This window comes from Wasmannia auropunctata, unplaced genomic scaffold (assembly GCF_000956235.1).
Source record: "Wasmannia auropunctata unplaced genomic scaffold, wasmannia.A_1.0 LD335979.1, whole genome shotgun sequence".
NCBI classification, from domain to species: Eukaryota; Metazoa; Arthropoda; class Insecta; order Hymenoptera; family Formicidae; genus Wasmannia; species Wasmannia auropunctata.
In genome coordinates, this window is record NW_012026911.1 from 41,602 (window position 1) to 62,592 (window position 20,991).

The 20,991-nt window shown below is 33.8% G+C and overlaps 1 protein-coding gene across 2 annotated transcripts in view; it reads right to left on the bottom strand.

Moving 5' to 3' along the window:
* The window catches only part of LOC105454641 (neutral ceramidase-like), a 21,025-nt gene extending 3,237 nt beyond the window's left edge, over positions 1-17,788 (bottom strand). For both annotated transcript variants that reach the window (XM_011697400.1, XM_011697399.1), the window contains exons 1-6: positions 17,598-17,788; positions 8,546-8,731; positions 7,271-7,414; positions 3,834-4,010; positions 3,577-3,704; positions 2,200-2,398 (exon numbers count right to left, since the gene is read on the bottom strand). In XM_011697400.1, the coding sequence (XP_011695702.1) occupies positions 2,200-2,398; positions 3,577-3,704; positions 3,834-4,010; positions 7,271-7,414; positions 8,546-8,698 (801 nt within the window). In that variant the 5' untranslated portion in view covers positions 8,699-8,731; positions 17,598-17,788. The remainder of the gene's footprint in view (positions 1-2,199; positions 2,399-3,576; positions 3,705-3,833; positions 4,011-7,270; positions 7,415-8,545; positions 8,732-17,597) is intronic.
* Between the last annotated feature and the right edge of the window lie 3,203 nt (positions 17,789-20,991).

Genomic DNA, 20,991 nt, shown 5'->3' on the forward strand with positions numbered 1-20,991 from the left:
TTTTCTACGTGTTCTATATGTTCTCGTAGTAAATATTTACATTGTCACACGCGCATCCGAGATTCTTTTTTCTTGCATTCGAGCCCTCTGACTCGAATAAAAAATAATTAATATATGTAAATGTATAGGTTGCAATCATCGCATGCGCTTGAGAAATAATAGGCAAATAAAAAGAAAGAAGAAGAAAGAGAAAAGCAAAAACGCGCGGCAGTGCAAACATTATACAATAGGAAGGTCAAATGGATACAATTTGAAAAGGAAAGAGACGATAATAATAATAATAATAATAATAATAATAATAATAATAAGCACACGCAATCTTCTCTCCGTGTGCGGCTCGTGAAACTGCTATCTGCACGCGATGTGCAGTAATTTACAAGTAATGCTCGTTGAAATAATTTATTTAAAATTGGGACGTGGCACTGAGATAATATTTCGCAATCCGCTGCACCTCGGCTGCGCCGTGGATTCGAAGTTATTCACAGTTGTTAATTCATTCGCGATTTTTCTCATAGTAAATTAAGCACCAAGTCAACGGCGCGTAGCTGTATAGTAAAAATAAATAGCAAATCTCACATCGTGTGTACGTTTATATGATAAAATATAATAAAGTATACATTTGTTGTCACGTTCAGCAGGGTATTTATTATCCTCGAAGAAAAACTGTTGAATCAACTGTTGAGTCAAGTTGAAAAACGAAACCCAAGTGATATTATTTTTAATCTTTTTACGATTAAATCTAACAATAAACGGCTCATGGACATATTCAGGATTTCAACGCGGGAGGGAGATTTATTCAAAGATTTATTTTCACGCAAAACTGATTAAAATACTTATAAAGCCAGATTCTCTTCGAGGATTTTCAGTGAACTTTCTTAAGACTTCCTGTTTCAGCTTCTTTTCTTTTTGTCAAAAAGATGGTTTTCACAATTTAATTGTTTCTGATCCTTGCCAAAATTTAGGGCAGAAGAAAAGGCAAGCGCCATTCCCCCCCCCCCCCCTCCGTCCATAGTGGTACGTATCTTTCCAAACAACACAAAGTCTAAAATCGAGACGTAAGACGTCTTTTAAATGTTTCTCGCAAATAAGCCTTTAAGACAACTTACAGACCTCTCTAAAACGTCTTAGTCCGATTTTGGAGTTTCTATTGTCTAGATTTGTATTCTCCCCACTCCCATGAAGGGTCTTTCTATTCCAGCTCAAGTGGTAGTAGCCTTTATATTGCAAAATCGCGCCGTTACTCAGCCCAACCCAGTAAACGGGAAAGGATTAAAATGGATTAAAATTTTTTTATTCGTATAGATTGAAATGGATTAGCCTCCGTGGAAATGAATGCATTTCTGTTTCATAATACGAGTATAATATAATATTTTTAATACAATATTAATATAATATTATTATATTGTATTAATTCTGATTAGGAAATGCAATGTTTCAATCCATCTAAATCCAAAAAATATTTCATTTGGATTTAGATGAATGAATTTCTATTTCATAATACGAATATGATATAATATTTTTAATACAATATTAATGTAATATTATTATATTGTATTAATTGTGACTAGGAAATTGTTTTAATTATTCGTTGTTTGAATCCATCTAAATCCAAAAAATATTTCATTTGGATTTAAATGAATGAATTTCTATTTCATAATACGAATATAATATAATATTTTTTAATATAATCTTAATATAATATTAATATATTGTATTAATTGTGACCAGGACAAAAATTGTGACTAGGAAATGCACAATTGTTTCAATCCATCTGAATAAAAAAAATATTTTATTTGGATTTAGTTGAATAACATTCATGGTCCATTTTCACAAAAAACTTTTTTTTTTAATTTAATTAGATTGAAAAGCAGCATTTTCCATCTAGAATTTTGAATTAACCAGCATATTGACGATTTACCTTTTAAAGCTGAATTTCTTTTGGATTGAACGGCACACAGAAATTAATGTGATTCATGCAATTTCTTTCAAATGAATGACAAAGGGGCATCGGGTATTGAAATGGGATTCAGATTTTCAGAGAGAAGTACGCATTTGCGAACGTTGAAATGAATTTTTTTCTTTAATTTATGAATTACCCTGCAGTAAAACGAGAATGAATCGATTTTAATTCATTCTCGTTTATCAGGAAGCGATGCGCGCGTATCACTTTTTGTATTTATAGAAACCTTATTAACTCACTTTGCCGACCATGGCATTATTATTCATCATTCTCTCGAAGAGGACCGAAGCGTAGCCCATATTGTCGCTCGAGATCAGATGATTCGTGTTGTTCATACTAGTTGGATGCACGGGGAACCAATTTATAACGCCCAGGGGCTTATCGTCGGCGCCGATGAATTGCATCTGCGTCAGCGTCTTGTCCACGTTGTATTTGTACCTGGAAAAGTGGAAATATTAATTTTGTGCGTTGCATCGACTTCCTTTCCTTTCTCCCCCCCCTTCCCTCCCTCCCCCTCCCCCCTCCTCGCGAAAGGATATCGACAACTCGAAGCCGGCGCATGGCTGTCGTCACCGTATTATTTCACATCCTCGGCGTACGTCGTCGTGGAGATCGATTTAAGCGCCGCGCGGGACAGTAGGTGCAGGACACGCGCACACGCGCGTTGGCACCGCATATTCCGAACTTCGCCCTTCCCGGAATGCATACGTTTGTTAATAGGCTCGCGCGGTGCAAACACACGTCGCCGATCGTGTTGTACATCGTGTATATACGCAATCCGTACACGCGATTTGCTTCTATGAATTTCCGAGAAATTAATAAACCTCCGGAATACGCCGAATATTCAGTGCGCCGCGAGCGCATTTCGACAATTCCCTTAGTAAGCAACGTGAATTCAATCGTGTTATTTGAGAACGTACGCAGTAACCAGGCTGCAAAGTTGACCGGTAATGTTATAAATAGTGTCTTTCGCATCTACTCTCTCTTATAATAATAATAATTTAATAATAATAATAATAATAATAATAATACTCTTTAACCTTTAGACATGTTTTTAATTAATTGGATTATTTAATTGTTTACTTTTTATTTTTGACTTCGTGGTTTATATATATTTATTCGTTTTATTGAATTATAATTCATTTCGCGGTTTTATTGGCTGAAGATGACTCCGTGTAGCGCAAAAATTTTCTAGGTTTCTTTGTGTATAATGATGTTAAAGTTTTAATTTTTGACATCCAATTAATCGCGTGCCCGTTTCTCGGCCTCTTTGTCCTTATATTTTTTTGAGAATAATACTCTGTTTCTCTCGCTAAGTTGATTATTAAACAATTACGATCACAGTAATTATCATCGTCTCTCCATGTCTAATTATAGTAATTATACGTACTAATGTTCTAAAATTCGAATTAAAATGTACTAACGTTCGTGTTCATTAAATTAATTCGTATTAATTAATTAAATTAATTCGTATTAATCGAACTAATGTTCTAAAATTCTAAATGCACTCGTCCTTATTGAAACCTGTATTTCGGCGAAGGACGCATTTTCTGCAAAATTTGCGATCATCCTTGAGGATCGTCTCGGCGGAATTCTAATCGCCCCATCTCACTTACTTATCTCTTTCCGATTTCGGATTGTTAATGTATGCCTGCGGGCTCCTGTTAATGTTCACGTCCAAAACCTCCCCGTGGGTGATAAAGATTCTTCCAGGCACGACGGCATTGTGGGCACGCTGGATGCTCTGCGGATGTCAGAAAACAAATGTCCAGTCGTTATTACCGGCTATTATCTTGGATCGGGAGAGGCGTTCGACCGTACAATGTCGATAACGACCGCGGGCTTGCGCATCTATGTACACATATATACTCACGTTCGTTATGCCGTCGACGATCGCGTCGAATGTCTCCCTGACGAAGCCGAATGTGCTCAAATCGAAAAGCACATCCAGCATGAAGCCGCCGGGGGACGAGTGCGTGTGCGTGCCGCTAATCATCACGTTCCTCTCCGTGTACATATCGCCAAATTGGGTCTTCAATTTACGCAGTACCTGCGGCAGGAAGGACCGCGATTAACGTCGCTGCGATAATGACGAGCGCGGTGTTTTGCGGCGGATCTCACAAACGATCCCCCGTAATCGCAATTTCTCGCGGCGAATTTGCGTGCATTTACCCTCAGCACGCACGTGCCGGAATAAACGATAGCTGACGCTTGAATTTTTGCGTTACAAAAGACACGGCGAAAAAATTTAAAATTTAAATTAATGTTAACACCTAGCTGTGCCTTTTTATGACTGATTTTAAAATTCGACAGCAGATAAGCGATTGTTTTTTTTATCCTTTCAGAATATTATTATACTCGTATTATATTAAAATATACGTTTATTAAAAAATAAAATATATGTATTTTAAAATTTCGTTATAAATTAAAGATTTCATTTTCGCTACTCAAGTTTTTTTTTTATCTTCGTATCTTCATGAATTTGCAAATTCAAATAATATGATAATGTTCTTTAAAAAAATGAAATTGAATTTAATTCGAAGGCTCGAACGATTAAATGTTATAACAAAGGAACATACGAGCCGAGCCAGTTATGTGCTTTTTATAAAGTTTATACGAAATATTAATATACCCAGATGTTTTGATTAGATTATTATTAGTATAATACACAAAGTCGCAAAATAAAATTTAAATTAACCGTATTGTCAAGGTCTTGTATTGTAAAGATCTTGTGATCAAATTCCATAAAGATGTCAACCGAATTAATTCCGTCAGTAATACAATAAAAGGTTAATTTCATCGCGGTTGACGTCTCGAGGGAATCTGATCACAGACTCTGCTCGACGTTACAGTTACTTCAAATTTTATTTTATAACTTTATACTTTATACTGAGGATGACCTAATTGAAAGTCGAGAGGTCTCTGTTAGTATTTGATGTAATTTTAATAATACAGCACGCTCTGTTTAATTACTTATATCAGCTATCCTCCTTTATTGTTGATTTTTAATATTCTTTAACTTATTATACATTTTAATGAGGCTAAATAGAAAATATATGATAGCTTTAGAAACATTTCAAGAAAAGATAAAATTTAATATCGCGCACAATTGCTTGAAAATAAAAGAAAAAATTTACAAAAACGACACGTTATATAAAGTGCGAATTCCACATAAGACTTTTATCCGTATATTGTACTATCATTACATTTATCTTATCCATGGGATATTATCATTATGCATTGTATTCCATTATCAGATAATTCACAAAAACATTTATAATTTTTTTTTAGTTCCATATTGCACAGAAATTGTGCTCTTCTCAAACAAAGACGAACTGATAAAAGTCGCAATATTAAAATGACTTAGAAAGATAACGTGTATGAGTTATGAAACTGTAAGGCATTAGAAAAAAATACGTAAAAAACGATCGAAGTAATTTTTCTTATATTATCTTGAATATATGAACTGTGAGAATTCTCAAGGTTTCTATTTTATCATATTACAACATAACATTGTCTGACGAGCAAAAAGATTCGGGGATGAAAGAAAAAACTAAATATCTTATACAGAGTGAATACTAACAAGGGGACTTCGCAAAGTGTTAAATTCCGATTTTAATGAAATTTTGTACACTTACAGGTTACGTATAAATAGATGAAATTAAAAAACATGAATTGGTGCTAAAAAACGGTTTGAAGGGGTGAAATCACCACTTATATGTAAAGCAATTTTAAGTTTTTTTCGTTATATCTCGAAAACTATTCAAAATATCAAAAAAATGTTTTATACTGTAAAAAAGTTTACAGTAAAATTACCTCTTTATTTATTTACGTTAATAGTATTTTTTTTAAATTATTATTTTCAATAATTTAAAAAAATAATTATTAACAAAATAAATAGAAATAATTTTACCGTAACATTTTTGTATAAAACATTTTTTTATTTGAATAATTTTCGCGATATAACGAAAAAAGTTAGATATCGCTTTCCACGTGTGAAAATAATAGTGTTTTATCAGAATGCATTAAAACAATCGTCCGATAAATATATAACTTGTTTTGTATCAAAATTAAGCGTCAAGCAAGTTCTGATTTTAATGTATACACAGGTTACGTAAACAGATGAATTTACAAAATATCAGTGATGGGGAGGAGAACAGTTTTGAAATCATCTTTTAGAGTAAAGCAATATTTAACTTTTTTCGTTATATTTCAAAAATTATTCAAGATATTGATAATATTTTTTAAAAATAATTATTTTTAAAAAATTTTATTAAAATTATTATTTTTAAAAAATACTATTAATGTAAATAAATAGAGATAATTTTACTGTAAAATTTTGGTATAAAACATTTGTTGATATATGAATAGAAATAATGATATATGATAAAAGATAAACATATCAATAATTTTCGAGATATAACGAAAAGAATATAACTGAAAATTGCTTTAAATATGAGGGATAATTTCACCCCTTCAAATTATTTTTTAGCATCAACTGATATTTTTTAAATTCATCTATTTACGCAAGTTATAAGTATACAAGTTTCATTGAAATCATAATTTAACACTTCGCGAGATTTCCTTGTAAGCAATGTAACAGATTTTAAGTGATTTCGCATACAAAGACGAGATCTTCATATGATTATATGTCCAAAAGCTTAGTTTTGAAACATACACAAAGCTCCATCAAAATAATCCGAGTGGTTTTTGAAATTTTTAGAAAACAGTAAAATTTTTTTCTGCACTTTTAATAACCTGTCTTTGAAACTAAGTCGTTTCGGATATTTGATATAAAATTTTCGTCTTGAATTTGTATGAGGAACCCTTAAAACCTTTTACATTACTTAGTGTCCACCCTGTATATGTTAATTTTATCATACACAGACATAAATACACAAAACAAAAATCTTTACAGCACGGCCTGCTTAATTACTGATTTCAGCTATGCTCCTTTATTTATTGTTGATTTTTAATATTCTCTAAATTATTACATTTTAATGAGACTAAATAGAAAATATGATAGCTTTAGAAAGAACATTTCAAGAAAAGATCAAATTTAATATCGCGCACAATTGCTCGTAAACGAAAGAAACAGAAACGATACGTTGTATAAAATGCGTGTTCCATATAAGATTTTTATCCGTCACTATCTTTACATTTATCTTATCCAGGATATTATCATTAACATTAAATTACTATTACATCAAAAATTGTACGAGACAAATATTCAATCCGTCTTTCTCATATAAAAATCGATATTAGAATTGTAACTTACATAATATAATTAAGAATATATATATATGTTACCTCCTGTCGAATGTCGTTGCCTATCATCGCGCTGTCCACGTTGACAAACACGAACCTTTCCACGCCATCGTCAATTATGAAGGCTCTGGCAAAGGTTCGAAGGTGAATGCCAGTCCCTTTCTGCTCTATATTCGCGTATCCCATCTGTGAAATTGCACATAACAGCTATTTAAATTCATTCAAAAGGCCTCATTGTTTCGACTTTTATTATACTTTTCGTCTGTCTAGTTTTAATTATCGCAAAATACATACGTAACCTTTTTAACGTTTTCAAATAAAAGCTTGGGGGGAGGGGGAGGAGGGAAACGAGATGTGTTTTTCATGGTTTCACCTCCCCGGCATAATAGATATCTCTGACGAAAATAAATTTTTTCCCCCATTGTTAACCCAAAATATCAATTTGGCACGCGTTTTCTTGAGATTTTCTGTAGTTTTAAATGCTGGAAAGAAAACCGGTTCTTTTCCATTTTTCTGCGGATTTTTTCGGTTTCTTTTTTAAAAGATAGAAAAATTCAATGGAAAATTTCACGTACATATTCGTCAAACCTATCACATTTTACATTTGCAACACTTTATAATACACTTTATAATACACATTTAAAAATTTTATAACAATTAGCATATATTTATTGCTTTAAATACTAAAGAAATAAAAAGCAAATTACATAAAAATAAATTTAAAAAAACAGAGTTAAACAGAGTATTTTTCAAATAAAACGTGTATGGCTCTTGACAATTATTAATAATCAAAACTCTTAAAAAATACTTAATATAAATATCAGCTTAAATTAATCTTTACACTAGTTGTTAGGATTGCGTTTTCTAAAAGTTTATTTAATATTAAATAATTCTCACCTCAAAGAATATAGTATTCAAATGTAAACATAAAAATTAACTCATTATTAATTCCAACATTTATACGAGGTGTCTTATTTTAATAATGCTATAAAGTACGAAAGTTATGTAACTTATAAGAGTTATAAGCTTATCTAATTTAAATAAAAAGATTTACACATTTTAACGAGCAAATTAAAATATATCACTTACATTACTTTCTGAATCCCAATTTATATTTAATATCATGAAAAATATTAAAAATTAGGTAGTATATCATTTACATAGCCATTTTTCGCAAAAAAAAAAACAATTTTTCGGAAAGAAACCGAAAATTTTCTGGTTTTTTTCCAGCAATTTGAAAAAAGCAGTTTTTTTTGAAAACTATAATTGATTTTCTATCTCGAGGCATTACAAATTCAATGTGTATAGGATACTAACGAAGACAATCTCTGCGGCCGGCCCCGTGCTGTCGGCCCTTCCGACGCCGATGCTGTACGAGGCGTGAACGGCGGCGGGCGATAGTAACAGGAGGAGCCATAACGCAGATAAACTACGAGTTCCTAGGAGCGACCGCGACGCCGAAGTATCCATTCAGTTTTGTGAGCCCCTTATTGGCCTTGCCGACTGAAAGCAAAGAACAGAATGACAGAGAGGGAATGCCCGTATATAGCGCGCGAGCGACAATATCTCTCGGCGAGTCATCGCGGCTCGAGCTATTCCGCCAAGAGCGGCTTTGTCACATTGTTTGCTCCTCGACCGAGAGAGCATACCTAAACAATCGCGCCGATTGTTTTTTCCAATCGCCGTTCGTTTCCGCGCTTTGTCCCTGAAAACGCTCCGCGTTCCGCTCGAGCGCGATAACGCGATTACTCGCCGACATGTTTACTCATTAAAGAGATAAGAATCTCTCCAAGTGCGAATTTCATCGAACGCGATATATATATATATATATATATATGACATACCTATTGTATTACAACTCGAGATAACGCGAGGAGGAAGCAGAGGCGGTGAGGGAAAACCGTGAGGAAGGTTGCGTATAGTTGCAGCTAAATCGCTGAATTATTGCGTCACGAACGTTAACGTTCAATGCCATGAACGTATGTATATATACGCTGCAAATACCGAAGAATAACTCTCTGCCAATTTTATCGCGCTAATTTGACATATCTCATTATCTTTAGCGGATATTTTTAACGTTCACACACACACACCAAAACAGTAAAAAACGTTTTTTTGTATTTATGTTAAAAACGGTCCACTCACGTTAAAACTTTGTGTCGAATTTTTAACACATTTGTTTGTCAAATTAACACAACGTGATTATGTTATTTAAATTATTTTGTATTAAATTGATATTCAATATTTCTCTCAGTGTCAAAATAACACAATTTACATAAGTAAGCGAGTAAATGGCGTAAAAATAAAGTAGTTTTAAACCGTAAATCCTACACGGAAAGAACGATTTTGTTGAAAGGTCTAAAAATTTTGCTGAATACAGATCTAAAAATAATTTTTTGTTGAATCATCAAAATAATTTGTTTGAATATTAAAACTGATAAGCATTGCTATAAAATGTTTTGATATTCTAGCAATCATTTTGATTTTTGCACAAAAATTATTTTCAAATCTGTATCTAGCAAAATTGTTCTTTCCGTGTATATAAGGTAAATGAATAAAAGATAAATAAACTTGATAATTTTACACATTTATAAGCGTTAATTTTACTGAAGAATAACGTTTCCACAATTTGTTTCCAAATTGCATTAAAGTGTGAACATTTTCTGTGTTCATTTTTACATAACGTTTTTGTATTACTTTCTAACATACATAATCATCTTGCGTTAAATTAAGACAAAAAATTGAGCGGACCCCGTTCGGGACATGTGAGATGTGTCAATTTAACATAATAATTTTTTTAACCGTTTTCACGAACGACCGGATCGACGGATAGCGCGACGTCGACACTCGACGTGTACCTTGCACGTCGGTCGTGTACCTAATTAGCGACAATTGTTTCGAGTTAGTCGATTCAACACATTTGCCGATTAATTGCTCCCGTTGATGGTCCGCCGCGCGTATGATTAAATCACTCGCCAATTGAACCGTAAAGGAGACACGAGCCGAAGAGCGAAGAGGTCGACAGAGATGGGCGACGCGAAACTTATACCTATAACTTTCACTGATTCCGCGCGGTTACGAGAATTCGCCCGAAAAAGAAAAAGAAAAAGACGGCATATGCATAAATAAAACTTTCACGAGCGCCTCGAGTTACGTGATTTCACCTTCGGAAGCTGTCGGGACTTACGGCTACAGGAATGTTGTCTATGAGAAAATCGCGAATCCGCAAAGAATGCGGGGAATGCGATCGATTTCTCTGCAGTGTTGCAGGTAGGTATGTACTACGGCTGTATTCCACCTGTCACTCTCGGAACGGGACTGAACGAGACTTCGAGGAAGATTTTCTTATCCGACGAAACATTCTATTGTAATCGTAGAACAATGTTAAGTAAAAACGATAAGATACCTACATATAAAATCCTCGTTTATTTTTATCGAGTGACATGACAATTCCGATAATGAAATGATCACTCGAATAGTAAAGACTCACTTATTAGTATAAGGAGCTGACGTTCAGAGAAATCAGACGTCAGAGCATGACGGACGTTTTACTTATACCTGCGCGGAAATAACGATCTTAAAAAGAGTTCAGCTTTAAGTTCGTATACGTTTGCGAAATTGAGTATAAACTCCGTTTAAATCGACCAAGACACGGGTAAACGGAAAGTCATTTCGTATCGCGATATCGCGAATGTCGAGAGATATTATATATGCACACGAAATTTACATTAGAATTTAAATATAATGTCAGGAAGAGCGATAGTAAATTCTTGACGGTGCAGGAAGAGAAATAAAGAGTGTCGCAAGTACAGAGTTTCAGGAAAATGTAGCATCAAATTTCTTTTATTCAGGAAAATGGAAAACCGAATACGTTATTATGTCTCTTCCCATTAACCGCTTCGCTGTTGCAAAAGGGACAGCGCGCAATCAGTCTCATATCGCGCTGTGTTATCTCATAACACATAGCACCGTGCGATTCCAATCAACGATGTTTTTTAAATATTTATTTAACATAATATAACTGAACAACATTCGGCTCGACAATTAAACAAATTTTAATAAATAAGTAAGGACTGCGAGACAAAGCACGATATTTAAAGGGGCATATACATCTAGAGAGGTAAAAAAATCTATTTTTTTAATACGTATTTTTAAAGTATAATGTCCTAAGAATGTTTTTGTACAATTTTAAGTCGATCCGACGAAAGATGAAACAATTACACGAAATTATAATCGAGTAGGTTCGAGCGCGCTGAGCGCGTCAAACATGATCTGTTGCGCGTCATGTCTGCGACCGGATCGTAAAGCGATTTTTTGGAAGCATCCACTTCAGTAGAGGGTTTTGCTTTATGGAGTAGATGATTTAATGTAAATAAAATTTTTAATATTTTTGTAGTCTAATCTGAATGTAAAACTTTAAACGCGTTTTTCTCGAGAAACATGCAGGTTTTCAAAACGCGTGACCACTGTATCCCAAAAATAGTTTGACCGAGGGTTTGACCGATTAATTTGCAATTTTACACGCTTTTTCTAGACATCAAAAACTACTTCCCTACGTAGGATTTTTTTTACGATGCTTCGTTTTTTTCGCAGTCAAAAAACGAGCAAGATTCAAAGTGATAAATCGCTATGTTGACTTTGACCAGCTGCCATATTGTTCAAATGCAATATTGTGAAAAACTACGTAGGGAAGTAGATCTATGTTTTAACTTTACATAACTCGTTGCATTTTGCTGTCAAATAAGTCCTGTAAGAGCAGCAGTGGTCACCGCAAAAGCCGTTTTCAAAACACGACTAGGAAAAACTTAAATAGTGAAGCCATTTTTTAAATCATTTTATCAAATATATATATTTAAAAAGAAAAAAATATGATCCTTTCAATGAAACAAACCCGACTTTTCTTTTCGTTTTTTCGTAAAAAATTCACAAAGTTAGACCTTGTTTTAACGTGCTATAAATGTTTATATGCTCCCTTAATGCTCCAAGTAAAAATAAACTTTGAATTAGCAATGAATTAAGACAGCAAACGTTTCAACCTGCACATCGGGTAATTATTTATTTAATATATTACAAATGTAAAATAAATATATTTTTATAAAAACATTTAAAATGCATTGTCTGCAGCTGATCGGAACTCGTTAACGCACGTGCGGACAAGCTGATGATGGAAAGATATATGTATGTATGCAACGCGTTTCCTGGATGATGCACGGGCAAGTGTACGTGTTCGTGTGTGCATATAAAATGCTCGGTATTCCAAGCGTTCTAACAACTGCACTCGTCGCAGCGATACAGAGATACAGAGGCACGTGCACGCGCGACCATGCAGTCGCCGTTGGGTGCCGCGTAGCTGGCATCAATTGTATATGATATACGCAATTGCATGAGGTACAGAATATTTGTCATCTGCTGGAATTTTCATTGTTCTTGCACCTACAGTTGAACAATAATCGATACGAGTCGGAGTTTCAACGATACGTTTACGTGCAGTAAGCGATATTGTCCCTCGGGAGTAATTCAACCATAAATTTTTGAACTCCAATATCGGCGAGACTGCGATGATATATAAATTCCGCGTTTCCGCGTTTCACAATTATAAATCTTTCGTTCGAAATCGTTGTTTTTGGCCCTCGGGACCCTCTTTATTTTTATTTGGCTGAATTTCGAGAAGAGAATTTTCTCCGCCGCGCGTAGGAGGAGACAGAACCGCAAGAGAGACTATAAAACCGCATTGGTAATACTTCGCCCAGATCTCGCGTTTGCTCTCCTATTTCGTGGTCGGTTGGAATCGTGCTGAATCACCACATTTCTCCATTTGTAAAAGTATAACGATACCGGAGCACGGAACGTGTTTGATCTATTTAACAATAACTGTAAGACTATAGTAAAACGTGAAAGCGATTATATGTATTAGTGTAACGTTAATGCTATAATATGTGCAGCGCGGTGAAATACACAATACTTTCGTCAAGACTAACTCACGCGATTAAGAAACGTATTATATTTACGACATAAATAAAGCAAGTTTTGTAACGCTAATTGATAAAAGCAATTAACTTTCTTCTTCCTGTATTTAACTATAATGTATTCTTCTTCCTATCTGAAGCATAGAAATATTAATTACACGTGAAATAAAGTTTTACGTAAAAGATTTTTAGGTACAATAATTTTAAAGATAAAATGAAATATTAAATTTTCATATTTCAAAAATTTGAAATTCTTAAAAATTATAATTTGAAATTTTTTAAATACAAACAATTTACTTTTAAATTACAATTAAATTTTACAATTTAATTAAATATATATTAATATAAAATAAAACTTTGTATTCAAATTATTTTTGAAAAGAAATAAACTGAAATTTTAGAATTTTAAAATGTTACATTACAAATTTTTAACACAATTAAATAGAGAAACGCCTTTAATGGTCAAGGCTGCATCTTGATGCCTAATAATATTTAGCATCTCAGTATTATTAAATTAAGGATCAATTTAATTTATGATCCTACTATTCCAGCTTTTTTTTGTTTGCGTTGTAAATCCGACATGAGTAATCAGCGCGCAGTTTAAATAAAAAATGATTCTATAATTTACATAGAAATCATTCATTAGAAAGCATCAAAAGCCTCGACTGTTGAAGACGTTTTTTTTTGTTTGCGTTATTTACATAGTGGTTCAATTTATTATTGTTAAATTTTTAATTCAAACACACACATTTTTAAAAATCACAATTTTAAAATTATAAAATTTTTACTTTTGAAATTTTAGATTATAAATTATTGGAAGCTACCATGAGAGATTGAGAAACAAATGATACGCATTACAAAATAAAATATTAAGAAACAACGTTCGTTTACAAATTAAAATATTAGGAAACTAAGAATTATTACGCGTATTAAATAAAATCTAAATTTTTCATATTGCGTGTGTATAACGATGAATTATTCAGTTCTTCTTTCAACTAGTATTTTTCTACTAAATGTGTGAAAACTGCGATTTAAAATGACTGATATGAGGTATGAAAATGAAAACCGACGTGAGACGAATGCGCGCAAATGCGGCGATATGTATTTCGAAATGTGTCTCTCACGGCGCTGTATTTGTGAAGTCGGAGCGCTCAATGGTAATTCTACTGCGCTAATGAATTTCCAAGCGATTTTCATGCACTTATACGTGCGGAGTAATGTTCTCACGATTTGCATTTCAAGTCTTTTGCACAAAATTAAAGTACATTAGCTAGCGTCGTTAGCATGATGCCGTCTAATCAACGTTTCCTCGTTAAATTCACCAGATTTGGATCGCCGATTGCGATAAAGTGCTGAATTTGACAGATGAAAACTGACAGATTGCAAATTTATGATTGTAATTTCCTATCGCTATACTCGGTTCCCTATTCTAAATGTTCCACTTGCTGTTCGAATTTAATTCTAAAGAGTTCACGCCAGTCACGTACGTGTATTATTTGAACAAACCCGCGGTATTCTCCTTTCAATTTGTTTTCTAATAGGATTTTAATTACCGTTTCCTCGATCGCAAGTGTCCCTCGCGTACGTGCAACGTGCATTTCAAAAGGAATCCGACAAAGTGCTCCTTTATTGCCCTATTATTCTTATATACGGAAAGAATGATTTTGCTGGAAGGTCTAAAAATTTTGCTACAGATCTGAAAATAATTCTTTGTTGAATCATCAAAGTAATTTTGTTGGAAAGTCAAAAATGATAAACATTTTTAATTTTTCAACCGTTATTTTGATATTCTAATAGCAATCGGTTTAACTTTCCAACAAAATTATTTTAATTGTATAACAAAGTTACTTTCAGATTTGAATCCAGTAAAATCATTCTTTCCGTATATATTTACCTTTAAAAGGAGGGTGTATAAAAATGGTCATTTTTTGCCTAGAACCGACACCTTTTAAACCTATAAATTTATCATTTTGAAGATCCAATCATTCATGAAAAAATGGTTATTTACCCAAGAAAGTTCGAGAAATTTTCCAAAAATAATTAAGTAGGCTGTTTGAACGCTTTGCAAAAAAATTAATTTAACACATTTAATACATGTTGGATCATTAAATACTATAAGAATACACTACCAGGAAAATCCACAAATATACCTATATATATAAGTAATAAATGTATGATACATATATACAAATATTTATGTGCAACTTATCGATGATTGAAGCTTCAGATGTTTTAGAAGCGTATTAGAAAGAAAAAAGAAAATGATATTTAAAAAATTAATAAAACTAGATATATAAGAATGTATAAAGAAAACAAATATAATATAAATAAAAAAATACCGAGAAATATGAAATATTAAAATATAAAAACAGAAAATATTAAAATAAGAATAAAAAATTAAAAAAATAATAAAATACAAAAACACAAAAAATGAAGCCAGTAATCGTCACGTCTCCGTTCGTTGATTCCGGGTCACGCTGAACGCAGTTAAAACCTATATCGAATATCACAATCATATAACTGTGTGATTTTTTAAAAATTACTTTTTCAATTCTTTCACATTATTCAATTTTTGCACATAAATAATATTTATTATACTTATATTTCTGTCGTCATAATGGATAAGCTGCACATAAATATTTGTATATATGTATCATACATTTATCACTTATATATAATAGATATATATTTTTTATTAAATATATATGTATATATTTGCCGCATTTGTGGATCTTCCTGGTAGTGTATTCTTACAGTATTTAATGGTCCAACACGTGTTAAATGTGTTAAATAAGTTTTTTTTGCAAAGCGTTCAAACAGCCTACTTTATTATTTTTGGAAGGTTTCCCGAGCTTTCCTGGGTAAATAATAATTTTTTTACTAATGTTTGGATCTTCAAAATGATAAATTTATAAGTTTAAAAGGTGTCAGTTCTAGACGAAAAATGGCCATTTTTATACACCCTCCTTTGTTCGCCGAATCGTTTTTAAAGTTTTTTTTAATCTTCTGCGCATGTGCCTCTAATTGCCGCCGTTTAATTTAACGATAATGGATGGCGCCGTAATTGAAAGAGGAGGCTCTAAAGAAAAAATGATCCACGTACATCCCACGCAATTATTCTTTAGAGAACATTGATCTCCTACGCAACTGACCCACTGTACCACTTCACGTCGGGAATTAGACGAGATTGCCTCGCGTCGCCGATCAAATTGCAAATTATCATATCAGTTTTTATGTGAAACTTTAGAACGCCACTTTCAACCGATATAATATATGCCACTTACCAAGCGTCGCGTAACTAATACGCACGATTATGAGAATCACTGTCTTTTAAATTGACGTGTTACACACGCGAGAGAAGGTTCGGGTAAAATAACCAGCCGGATGCTGTTAAATTTTCGACGGGACGGACGATTGTGCCAGTCATGTCGATACTAAATGGGGAATGCTTTCACTTTTTTTTCCACGAAATCCGTCAACGTTTATTTATGACATTATTTCACACCTCGCGTATGACATTATATTCTCTCCCGAATTCATCTTTTCTTTTTTTTTTTAATAATCAATTTAGCTTTAACACACTTTAATATTCGATAATTGCAATAATAAAATTCTAAAAAATAATAAAATCCTATATTTCTATATTCCACATTTATATTCTACGTTTAAAATAAAATGTATTTATTTCAAAAGTCACAATTATTTTTTTTATTCTCTCCCGAAGAGTTCGTCCTTTGTTTAGATTTTTATTCATCAATTCAGCTTTAACTTTAGCACTTTAATATCCCACAATTATAACAAAATTCTATATTTTTATATATTCTGTATTCTACATTTATATTCAACGTTTAAAATAAAATTTATTTATTTCAAAGCAAACAATTATTTCATGCTATTTTATTTAATAATAATTGTACAATTGTAACAACGAAGTTAAATGAATAAAATATACCTTTTTAATATTATATAATATTAAATATATAATAATTAATACCTTTTAATAATAAAACACAATAATACATTCGATTTTATTATGGGAATAATGTACAATTGAAATTTGCAATGCTTTTCCGCAATTTCGGCGCGTTTAGCGGACGCGTGCATTAATATAATTCCGCGAAAATAAGTGTACAATGGAAACTGAGTATTCAATGATTCATCGCATTTACGACAGGATTATGGCACAGAAACAGTACTGAGAAGCTAAAAGATAAGTTAAGCTATTATCTTCGAGGAAAATATTTGTCTTGCATTATCTCGCTCGGAGCGTGAAAATAAACGTGAAACAAATTTGTGAAAGGAACAATAATGTAACCCCCAGAAAACCTGTCTCCGACAAGCTTCACAGCTTCGCGGGTATTGTCAATTAACGAGAATAAAACAAATTTAAAGTTTACACACACCTGTACGTCGAACAGTTACTCCACTTTCAACCGCACTGTTCAAACGATTCTACCCGCCTTGTGTGATAAACAAATATACGATTGAAAAAAAAGCGCAGTTATTACGCGGAATTAACGCGCTCTCGGCTTCTTGGTGAACGCGACAGCACCGCTGTACGTAAACTCGCGGTCGTAATACTGCAACCGTGACATATTTCTCTTACCACTTCCGGTCAGACGGTCCACTGCAGCGGCGTGAAGTGGTGTACAGATGGGAACAGAGAAGCGAGAGAAATATGCCGCGGTTGCAGTATTATGGAGTTTCACGCGGCAGCTCAGTGTGTGTAACTATAGCGTGTACCAACCTACTGTATAGCGTGTACCAGCGTTAACTTCAGATTACAACATCGCGACCGACCTGTATACATATATATATATACCTATACATGTAGGACGCACGCATCAATTAGTTGGAACATCGACAAGTGTTTTCACAAAACGCGCACAATTCCGGTACACTTGTTTCCCCTGGCGAAGGTCGCGTCTGTCGAATCTCCCGTGTAGCGCCGAGGAAGGGAAACGTATACGCGCGCGCGGCACTGATGGCTGGGACCGCGACGCAAACAGGCCACCGGCCCATCGTCGCCGAGAGAAGGAGACTCTGTGTTCGGGTACCAAACGAAACCCAACGTTGGGACTCACATGGTCGGCGCGGCGGCGGCGGCCGCGAGGAAGGGGAAACGGAAACGATTCTACGGCTGTGTTCTCTCTCACCGCACACGCACATATCCGCGAACGCGCGCGTGTATATGACATGACACATCACACACACACACAAACACACCCACACATTTGATTTCTTTCTCACAATCACGATGCTCCGCACCTCTCTTATGCCTTTCGTTTTCGCGTTTTCTCTCTCTTCTTCTTGCTTTGACACAATGCACACGTATACACGTGACACGTGTAGGTCAATAGCTGAGGCTGGCTACGTGCGACAGCAATTGCGACTCGGAGAGCCACCACGTCACGATCGGAATATTGGCCGATATTGGCAGAAGAATAATGTCGATTTGAATTTGTAAACTCAGCCAATCAGCTCAATTGAATTTCGCTTTGAGAGTAAAAAATAGGTTCTGTATCAAGAGTATAACCGCAGTGATTCACACACCCGCGTGCCGTGTCAGATTATCATATTGTTCGAGTATCAAATGAATTAAGCTCCGATAAAGCGATTGAAATTAGATCGAATTATGAAAGTTGATAAACTAATAAAAAGTTTAATTTGAGGGCTTCGAATTAAGTGTCGTATATTATTAATTGATCACACGTGCCGCATTAATATCTGAAATTAATGTATTCACCTCCCGAATATTTCCCAAACTGTCAATTACTTTTAATTTATTTTCACAATTACCTACTTAATTTATTTTCAAGTACATAAAAATGTAAATCAAGCGAAGCGATAGCTTGGCGCGACGCCAAGTATACAATAGAAAGAACGATTTTGTTGAAGGTCTAAAAATTTTACTGAATGCAGATCTGAAAATAATTTTTTGTTAAATCGTCAAAATATTTTGGAATATTGAAACTGATAAGCATTACTATAAAACGTTTTAATATCGACCAATCATTTTGACTTCCACACAAAATTATTTTACCGAACAAAAATTACTTTTAGATCTGAATCCAGCAAAATTGTTCTTTCCGTGTACATCCATTAATAAAAAATCCGTGTTATGTTGAAGTTGTGGCTGAATCAAACTCATCGTTGCCTCTTTTCCGCGATGCCAATTGGTTGTTCTAAGCTCGATTGTGTCACATTCGACTTCCGTGTCGTGTCGTATTGGCATGTTTTGTTTAGTCTCTATTAATAAAAAATCCGTGTTATGTTGAAGTTGTATCTGAATCGAATTCATTGTTGCCTCTTTTCCGCGATACCAATTGATTGTTCTAAGTTCGATTGTGTCACGTTCAATTTCCATATTTTTTCATTCGTGTCGTATTGACGCGCGCTACGCGCGCGCATGTTTTGTCTAGTCTCCTTATCTAAAAAAGTGCATGTAAAGTTGATAACTCGCATTTTTCGAAATTATTTGTTATCGCTTTTCCGCAATACTGATTGGTTGTCTCGCTGCGCTAACTTCGTGTAAGCTGTGTCATTGCATTTTGACACTTGTGTATATTGAGGTTGATGTTATTGTAAATTATAATAAGAAGTGTCAAATAGCGCGTGTTTGTAGTACTACTATAAAAAAAATCGGGTGATGACCTGTAAGTATACGGTACTGCAGGTACTATCGAAGCGCTATCGCTTTTACAGCTTCATTTCAAATTTTATAAAAAAAATCGGTTGATGACCTGTGAGTATACGGTACTGCAGGCACTGTCGAGGCGCTACAACTTTTATAGCTCTATCTCTTTTTTGCCTCGTCAGATTTCCAATTTTAATATCTCGGAAACAAAAGTTATAATGAAAGATCTAATGACACTTTCATTACATAATGTCGATACGAGCTTTCGATTGAGTTCAGTCCGAATGAAATCGGTGCATTTAATCCCGAGATCTCGACGTCCACTGAGAAAAAAAAATTGTTGATTTAAAAAAATATTATTTCATTCAACTAAATGCGACGGTCACAGGCTGTCAAGCAAGCATTTGTTAATTCAACAAAATACTTGTTAATTCACAAAAATATCATGTTAATGATGTATCATGTTATTGATGTATGTTTAATTCAAAAACATATATAATTGAATCAAAGGGAAACTGACAACAAAACGCATTTAGTTATTTTAACAACTTTTTTTTCTCAGTGTCGTTGTCTATGAAAATGTCACTTTGGCGATTTCAGTATTCAGTCTTCGTCTTCGTCTTCAGATTGTCCGCCAAGCTGCACCAAGAAATAAAATTTCAGTGCGGTTACAATTATACCCAATTCCGGAAGCTATACCCAACTTTCGGTTTCGGTTTAAGTTTTTTTACTGCTACCGTGATTTTGAATTTCGATCTTTTTCGGTTACGCGGTTACGGGTATATAATTACTCGTTGCGAAATTTATAAAAGATAAGTGTTATGCATATAAGAAAATAATAAAGAAAAGTATAAGGAATATCTACACCACTCATATACCGCAATTCTAGAAAAATTTCAGAATTAATTATATTAACGTTAATTGCCGACACGTATGCGAATACTCTCGAAAAGTGAGTTCTGCGCCATCCCCTCTATGTACGTCACAGGTACCGTTTTACCTCGAAATGTTTTTTTGTCCTTGCGGTTTCGAACACATGTAAAATGACTCAGAATATCAGTACGCAGCCGACAACCAAATAAGTAACACTAAAGGCGATATTAGTATAAGAAATGTTAATGTTTTATCCATTGAGACAATACGACATAAGAAATGTTAAA